Source organism: Cryptotermes secundus, unplaced genomic scaffold (genome assembly GCF_002891405.2).
Source record: "Cryptotermes secundus unplaced genomic scaffold, Csec_1.0 scaffold18, whole genome shotgun sequence".
Lineage (NCBI taxonomy): Eukaryota > Metazoa > Arthropoda > Insecta > Blattodea > Kalotermitidae > Cryptotermes > Cryptotermes secundus.
Window position 1 is genome coordinate 43,710 of NW_019735461.1, and position 9,657 is coordinate 53,366.

The 9,657-nt window shown below is 41.1% G+C and overlaps 1 protein-coding gene across 1 annotated transcript in view; it reads left to right on the forward strand.

Annotated features, from left to right (window-relative positions):
* LOC111869258 (venom dipeptidyl peptidase 4) overlaps nucleotides 1-9,657 on the forward strand; it is a 47,880-nt gene that overhangs the window by 11,876 nt on the left and 26,347 nt on the right. Inside the window, exons 4-7 of the mRNA XM_023860638.2 lie at nucleotides 2,537-2,611; nucleotides 2,697-2,749; nucleotides 5,856-6,052; nucleotides 8,901-9,070. Of these exons, the coding sequence (XP_023716406.1) occupies nucleotides 2,537-2,611; nucleotides 2,697-2,749; nucleotides 5,856-6,052; nucleotides 8,901-9,070 (495 nt within the window). The remainder of the gene's footprint in view (nucleotides 1-2,536; nucleotides 2,612-2,696; nucleotides 2,750-5,855; nucleotides 6,053-8,900; nucleotides 9,071-9,657) is intronic.

The following is a 9,657-nucleotide window of genomic DNA, read 5'->3' on the forward strand; positions in this document are numbered from 1 at the left end:
TTTAATTTTTTCTTCTACCCTGAAGATGGAGGCGATACGTTCCTCCGAAACGTTGGTTAACACCACACATACACGGTGCCAAATCCCAGAAAACTGCTTTCTTCATAGTCACCGCCGTGAAAGCCTCAAATCTTACAAATCCATGTGTTATCTGTAGTCAGCACCGATTTCAGAGAATGGGTCTAGAAGTAGCTTATCTCAGCGTAAGCTAGATACAGTAATCCATGCTGTAAATCATGTTCTGACAGTTGAATGGCTCTCAAGTCAACTATGCTGGGTATTCCTAATCAATTTCATGTTTTTATGCGATATGAATGCAGATACTTGTGATTATAGATCAAAAGACAAATACCTTATTTGACACTGGGCTTCTGCAAGTACAGCCTGACACTTGTGGCATTAAAGTGAAGACAATGGATCAATCGCATTCCAAGACAAAGTATACCCCTACAAATCAGATCATGTATCATTTATCATCCGGTGTCCCCGTGACCCAGTTCCCCGACAGAACAATGCGAGGGCGCGCTGCGTTCGTCAGGTCTGTAGCTCAACATAAGGCCGCTACTTCCTTCGTTTGCAAAGTGGAGTTCATCCTGTGACCTTCAGGCTTGTGCCATCGTGCAGTCTGATGGGTAGTTATGAACTTTTCTGAGATATATGCTCCTATCTTCACGGTAGAATGAAGCTCTTTCGAAACGTGTGTGTCCATCTAACAGGTACAGAGTAAAACAACCAGCAGGCCAAAATTACGGATCCTGTATCTTCTTTAAGACCTCAGATACCTCATAAAAACCAAGCTGTCTCTATGATAAGAGTGGCGCTGCGAATGCTTGAAGGCAGAAATGAATATATTTAAGCATCCTGTTACACTCTATACGATATATCATATAAATTCCGTCCTAAGTGCAACAATTTATTGTAGGTCTTTCGTTTTGCTTTCTTCTACACTACATGTTTCGGCAGCAAACGGCCATCATCAGGTGCTCACGTAGCTGTGAGTGTATGCACCTGATGATGGCCGTTTGCGGCCGAAACATATAGTGTAGAAGAAAGCAAAACGAAAGACCTACGTACAATAAATTGTTGCACTTAGGACGGAATTTATATCATATATCGGTGGAAAGGAAGTTAAACTTTATGCTTTCTTAAACTCGGAACTCGATTGAGATGAGAAGATAGCTTCACGCTACGACCGTTTTACTCCAGGTATAAGAGTACATGGTTACCGTTGGATATGAACTCGGTTGGCTTCAGAGTCCATCTTAAGTGGTGTTCACTGAAAGAATTCCTACCCCTGTCGGAAATCAAACACACATCCTTCAAACCACAAGTGACGGATGTCGTGGCTCGCTTCTTCATCTGGGCGTTCCAGATTTTATCACTGTGCAGTCTTATATGCGAATAGCGACGTTTCGGAAGAACATGTTCCTTCTATCTTCAAGGTTGAAGCGTATATGGCAAGGATTTGTTCGGTTATGGACCTCTAGATAGAGTTAATCACAACCCGCCAGTCTCTTGTGGCGTTGAGCCTTTTTGACCTCTGGGAATGTTGACAAGACGGTATTCAAAAGACTTGTGGGGCAGGGGTAAGGAGTGAAGCCCAACACGGACAAATGGAAACATTAGCTAGCGAATCTGTCCTTCTCAGGGGTACACTCAACCTGCAAGTCTACACGGCGTCACAACGCAAAAGACCGTAATTTGAACAATCACCACTCTGAAAACATGAAAACCTATATGAAGTTCGTCTTTATTTTCTCTAGCTTTCCATGCAAATATCACGATGCTTTAACATTCTTCCGTGACTACACTTTCAGTCATAGTGTCACATGTCATTTTTGAGACCAGACAACGTAAGAGTTGATATAGGTTCTAAAAATGATAAAGTTAACCGTTTGTAATGTAAACTCTTTGCATGAAATTCTTATATCAGAATAGTGAGTGGCATCCAAGATTTCTCTCTTCTGGGATATGATGTCCTGTGGAATAGGATAAAATTATCAAACCACACGGCATCACATACCAGAAGGTATCAGTTTCCACAGTTACCTTGAGAAACTCAAATATCACACAGTGTCATTTAGTTAATTAAATCTTGTCACCAAACAAAGCGCCAGCATGAAACTTGAATACGTTTCATAAGCTGCATTAATTTAAGGAAATGGCTTTCAGAAGCTGCAATGGGCACGCTGATATATCTCAGCTACACGGGAGACATTTTAATTGTGCTTACCGGAAGATGTACACATTTCAAACATTGATCATCCTGTAGCGAAATTTGGTATTTCATTTTGCGTGCAAAACATGCTCTCCCGAACAACGTCAATATATGTACACATGGTACCCGCAAGTTGGACGAAATTCGGAAGACTTTCGATCCTTTTCTAGCAGGAATCGGCAATTGCGCTGCACATATTCACATATTCTTTCCGTGTACACTTACGACCATTAGCCCTCAGAAGTCTAACTTATGGAATCAGGCGAGGACTGTCTGCTCTACAATGAATTTAATCGCCGCATGTCTTTTTGTGTGCAGGAGGAGTACCGAGCCACGAGTTACGAACTCTCAGCTGACGGACTGTTCCTTCTCATTGGTTACGACTTGCAGGCGGTATGTACTGTGACGTTCACACGATCCTGATGTTTGCCTCTAAAATATGTGTTCCTAATCGGACGCCTCTGCTGTCTGTTCGTAGGGATTTCGCCATTCCACTGTCTCCAGGTTCGTTATCTACGACCTCAGTTCCAGGTGCGTGTAGCCCGTGTATAGCGTGACCAAGTCACGTTATTCATAGAAACAGTAGACTAGGAGCACAACGCGATTATTTGCTATTTGAATTTATGACATATGCTCAACCAGCACACGGATATGTTCAGTAAGTTCCAAGTAGTAGTAAGTTCGAGTGTAAACACGACTAACATGGCATAACTTGCTAACTCCATTGAACCAAGTCCTTTTCGAAAATCTGGTAGTTGTTCAGATGCTGCAGGATTCTCACCAATTTGTATCTCAATTTCGTTCGGATTCTGATCATTGCAATTTAACTTGTTTACTTTGATCACACAATTTTTAATTCCCTTTGTCAAACTGGGGGCGGGGGGCACGCGGTAGAGTAGTTGGTTGAGGTACTATGCTACAGATCGCAAGGTCGCGGATTCAAGTCCCGATGAGGTGGAATTCTTCAATTGACCTAATCCTTCCAGCCGCACTATGGCCCTGGGTTCGACTCAGCTTCTAACAGAAATGAGTACCAGGAATTTTTCTGGAGGGGTGTGTAAAGGGTGGCCGGCGCGTAAGGCTGACAAACTTACCGCCATCTGTGAGCCGATTGTCCGGAGAAAATGTGGGAGCCTCGGTGTCCCACAATCCTATGGGCCTTAACTGCCTGTTACAGTGATAGCTCTAGCTTTTAGCTTTACCTTCGTCAAACTATGCTTATGGTATTTCAGATCCTAATAACAGAGATTTTCTTTGGCTAAAATTTTGATATTCCCTCTCAGCGTTTCCCAGTCTCTGTTTTGTCCACACCAATATCTAAGTCTTCCAAAGCTGCGAAAATCTTTGAGATTTTAACCGCATGCTATTCTTTATTGTCCGTCTCATTTATGTTCTTTAGATAGAGTCTCGTTACACTAACGTTTTGGCTACTTCGCCTATGGAAAAGCTCTCCATAAATTTGCAATTAGCAGATAGTGATTAGTATCACAATCACCTCTCCTGAAAGAAGTAAGTTTCGAGTCCACATGAAGTATGCCTGAAGACCATCTCTCTTCTATCAGAATGTGACATTCTGATTGTATACCGTGAGGAGAATGTTGAATGTGTTGCATAACATGTAAATTGCTTGAACATCTTGACTTCGTAAAAAAGAAAGAAGCGCTAAAAATTATGTCTATTCCACGAAAGTTTCTCTACGCTTATTAGTTCCATTACTCGTTTTACATAAAATAAGTACTACAGTTAAAACGGTATAACCACTGATCCCTAGTTTCAGTGACACCGCCAAGCAAAATTTAATCTTAGAATCTATAAAACTGAACAAGAAATTTAGCAATCTGTAAACCAAGGATAAGCCAATGTACGATAAACATCACACTTAAAGTTATTAGAATTGCCTTTAACTCAATTAGAGTCCAGTCAGCCTCGAGAGGGTTAGAAACGGTTCCTGATGAAGCATATAGTTATGCAGAAGGTGATGGGTGGATAGCAATAATTAATTACTTTAGTTATTATGCTTCATAATTTGTCGCCCTCAAACGGAAAGCTAAATATGGATTATGTGCGATCACCATGTTATTTTAAATACTACATAAATTACTTTAATAAAACCTGCATAGTTGTGGGATTAAAAATTTATTACCTTAAAAATGTCTGAATTCTTAATTGTTTCAATGGCGACTGCTATTTGCGAGTATAATTTATGACAAAAGTTAGATGTATAATGTTGAGTGACCCTTAATATTAAGAGGTTCGTAACAACGTTAATGAAAATCCGTGAGTGGGCTCTAAGGATACAGAAAGGAACTCACAAGCGCACGGACATTACATTTCTGTAAGCATCTCTTTTAGTGCCTGTTTCTAAAATAAAGCCAGTGGGATAAAAATTGTTTTATCATTACATTTCGACTTCAACTTTTAATTTCCAGTTTTTGAAAACTGAAATTAGGGACATAAAAGGATATTTAATGGCTGTGATAAGCAGAAAAGTAACGTATTTCTTTGTGGCACTGAAGACACTAACTCCATGTAATGACCGCGCCATAGCTCAAGCGGTTAGCTGTTGGCTTCCAACCGCGGCGGCACGGGTTCAATCCCGGGTCTAGTCAAGTGGAATTTGTGGTGGACGAAGTGGCGCTGGGGCGGATTTTCTCCGAGTACTTCGGTTTCCCCTGCCAATCTTCATTCCATCAAATTCTCCATCATCATAATCACCCTGGGCAGGTACAATAGGCCAATCAGTGGCCGCCGTACGGAGTGAACCCAGTTCGACTCCACCCCCCACTAAGCGAATAAAAAAATCTCCATGTAATGATTACATATCTACAGTGCTTTAAACACAAATTGATGTCGGAACTAGAAGTAGATATATGGACACCTTCACGCTCCGGTCCCTTTAATCTTAAAGGCACAGCCTTCTACACGTATACCTAGCAAAATAAATTCTCGGCTGAAGCGGAAAATTTACTCCAGTTGAATGCATGTAGTTTATAAGTTACTAATATATTTTTGTTCTTTTAAGTATTCATGACGAAAAAGTTATTTATAATTATTCTTTTCTTACATGATCCTTTTTTTTTTAAGCTGTATTAAGTTTAATTTCGCGTTTGATTTAAAGTTGGGGATATTTAAAATTGTACCATACTTAAGTGCTACGCTTTGAATACATACAGTGGCGTAGAGGTGTAGCTCCACTGTTCTTCACCTCAGCGCTAGATGGATGTGAGTGGTCAGTTTCACGCCCCTGACAATTTATTCAAGGGAAACGTCCCCTGTAGTCATTGTGTAGGATGTTGGGTGGGCCTCGGATCTGATGTGGACTATAAGGAGAAGAAAATGTCTCTTTTACCTGCCAGGGATCAAACTGTGATTCCTTGATAACCCAGTCCGTTGCCTTGTCACTATACCGCCTTTGCTATCCCGGCTTCAAATTAGAGTTATGCCAAGCAGAAATTAATAATAAATAAATGTAGCTGTGTTGTTTACGGTTGACCCACTTCAAAATCTGCCGAATATCTTCTCAGAAATGAAATGTACAAGATTCTCATCACGTTGCAATTTATGCTTTAGTTTTGTGAAACAATGTCTGTTTAAAAAGTCAGTTTAGTAAACACATTGCGTCTGTTCGTATGTGCAGAACGTACTCCCCTGTGGCTGGAGGCGCCCTGCTACAGTTGGTACGCCTGGCTCAGAAGGGCAACGCACTTGCCTTTGTGCTAGATAACGACATTTATTACCGTCCGTCCAGCTACAGCGGCACCGAGGAGAAGCGCATCACATACAACGGCATCCCCGGCGTCGTCTATAACGGCGTGCCGGACTGGGTGTACGAAGGTGACTTCATGTACTTTCCTGCATCTTGTTCGGGAGGCCGCTGGTTCTATTCCCCGCCAGGACATCGCTTATCCTTAGATTTCTAAGAGGTTTAATCTAGGCAAATGATGGGATTTAATGCCTCAATACAGGTCATGACAAACTTATCAGTCTACATCGAACCAACGCACAGTGTAGTACATATCTAACATACACATGTCCAGACTAGAAAAAACATACGTCATATGAATGATCACATAATAACACAATCCATACCTGGAAATACGCGTACCCAAAACATCACACATTCATAACAACCTATATATCATTGACACTTCTCCCTGGGCTTCACGACTACGTGGATGCTTCTAACAATAAGGATCCACAAATTAGACAATAGGCCTAATACTACACTGTAGCACTTGAACCTTACAATTAGCTTAGCATATATGCTATTAATAAGTTTAATAATATTTTAAATACTTTCATATTTGTTAATATAATTAACATAATTCTATACACATTTAATATATCCTAGATGAATGTTATACACGGTGTGTCCAGGGTCCGTTAGGATGCCCTGCAATGCCATCTGTGGACCAGTTGTGGCGTTAAGATTCTTGAAATTTCAGCTGCGGCTGTCTATAATTTCAAAGCGCAAGCATCGATGCATCATGTGTTCTGACCTTGAATGTAACAGTACTGTTCTGACACTCGTCGGAAAATGGCGGTTGAACAGACAGCTAACATCAAATTTTGTTTAAAANCTTGAAGTTAGGCAAAACAGCCGGAGAAGCGTACGAAACGTCGAAAAGCTTGTACGGTAGTGATTGTTTGAGTCGCTCGAACATTGTTCGATGGTATGCTGTATTTCGTGACGGCAGGGAGGACATTGAAGACGCTCCACGTGCATCAAAACAGAGAACAAGTCGCACTGAAGAAAATGTGAAAAAAGTGACCGACATCCTTGCATCAGACAGATGTGTTTCTGTGTTTCTGCAAGATTCATTGAGGAGCTTTTGGGAATACCACAAAGTACTGTGCATCAAATTTTGACCGAGGATTTTGGCAAACGGAAGGTCTGTGCATGGTTTGTACCGCACGCTCTCAGACGATGAAAAACACGTCAGAGTGGAACACTGCAAAGACATGTTACGGTCGGCCCAAAGTGATACAAAATTTACAAAATCAATTGTTACTGGTGACGAGACATAGTGTTTTTAATATGAGCCTCTTACAAAGCGGCAGAGTGCAGAATGGTTGAGCCCAAAGGAGCCGAAACCAAAGAAAGTGCGCATGCAAAAGAGTCGAGTAAAGACGCTGCTAACCATTTTCTTCGATTCCAAAGGAATCATTCACATGGAATTTCTGCCAGAAGGTCAAACAGTGAATTATGATTATTATCTCAGAGTCCTCAATCCTTTGTGGGCGAGAATTCTTCGAAATCGAACTGAATATCGAGAGCAAGATTCCTGGTCACTCCTCCACGACAATGTCCCACCCCACAAATCGAAGATCGTGCGCGATTTTTTGGCCAGAAAAAGGATCACAGTCCATGATCATGCTTCGTATTCGCCAGATTTGGCTCCAGCAGATTTCTGGTCGTTCCCAAAAGTTAAGTTGGCGATGAAAGGAGACCGTCACGACACCATCCAGGACATCCAAAGGGAAAGTACCGCAGTTTTAAATGCGATTCCACAAAAGGAGTACAGTGACGGTTTTCGAAAACTTTTCAATCGATTCCAGCTATGTATTGATTCAGAAGGAGACTATTTTGAATAAAAAGAGTAACATTTTGAAAATAATTCATATCTTGTATTTTTAATTAACACAGTCCTAACAGAATCTGGACACACTGTGTATATTTTTTATTTTGTATACTTAATTGTAATTCTTATTACCAACTTGAAACAAAATTTCTGTTATATAATATCAGACGTTGCACTAGTATGGATCCATATTAGTAATTCAATAACAGTTCCTGCCTAGAGCCAATACGCCACAATATTAACTGCCTGATGATGATCATGTGTGACCGGAACACGTAGCACAAATATAAGTTTAAATTGTATACATTAAAAGCGAGTATACATTTGTTGTGGTGACGGTTTAACATAACTACTATATATATGTAAGATTTGAGGCTTTCACGGCGGTGACTATGAAGAAAGCAGTCTTCTGGGATTTGGCACCGTGTATATGTGGTGTTAACCGACGTTTCGGAGGAACGTATCGCCTCCATCTTCAGGGTAGAAGAAAAAATATAAGAAATCTGCAAGCGAACAGACCGTGAGAACCGGTGACCGGTTACCGGAGGCGATACGTTCCTCCCAAACGTCGGTTAACACCACATATACATGGTGCCAAATCCCAGAAGACTGCTTTCTTCTTTCTATATATATGTTTGGAACACACAACAGGATGCACACTAAGGAGATAAGGACATGACAACGTCCTTAACCACTGCAGATTCACCGTTCCCTCTTGCCCCCGTCCTCAAATATATTTATTGTATACAGTTCAGAAACGGTGGTTGGATTAATAAAAAAAAACCATGTCCCTCGTGTAGTGGTTACTATCCCAAATTTCTGTTTATTGAGTTCCATGAAGGAACCTCGACTCAAGTACCGATTATGCTTATTGAGTATTTTTGTGATTTTTTTGGGTATACTGTAAGTTCGATTGGTTCATTAGCGGCCCCTTCTTCTTATAACGCTCTCTATTCATGATCATCCTACCGTTTGGTGTGCGGATGTAATTCGAGGCCTGCTGAAAACAGCCGTGGCAAAAATGCAATGGGCACTTCACAAATTTCTTATCTTCTCTTAGTTAGGTTCTGGAAATGTAATAACCATTGTGTCCGTTCCAGAGGAGGTCTTGGGTTCGGGCTCAGCGTTGTGGTTCTCCCCGGAAGGCACGTCGCTGGCATTCGCCACTTTCAACGACGGTGATGTTAAAACGGCCTCGTATTTCCATTACGGAAACCCGGGTACCTTGGATTCACAGTATTCCGACACCATAAATATACGTTACCCCAAGGTGAGCTATGTTGACCAAATTTGAAACAGTTACCATCATGAAATTTTTCCTAAATATGATGAAACACAACCGAATCCTGCCTTTCATAGATCCTTCATAAAGCGCTGGAACAGTGTCTTATTCAGATGTGTGGCCGCGAACTTCCAGTAGAACACTTTTACTGTGAAATTTTCGATGTGGTAAGCACTCTGTACTGTGATTATATGAAGATTTGAAGAAGGACTTTCATAGTCGATAGAAAACAATTTCGATAGTACGTAGTACCCGCGTATATGGTGAAATTGTTTTAATTGTTACGTTAAAGACACAACACGACTTTCAAAATCGACAGAGAGCTGTTGCACAGTACAGTATATAGTAATATATATATAGGGATATATTCATTCATTCATTCATCAGTAATCTGTCAGACCACAGGTCCACAGTCTCTTCCAAAGCAGTTCCTCCACTTAATGCGATCTCAAGCTTACTCCTTCAAATGAAAATATCCTCTTCTGTCCCCAAGGTCATTCAGCATCTTCTTACGTCTTCTTTATCCGCCCCTCCGGTTTGTTTTGTCTCCAGAGGAAACATCTCGCATACATGGT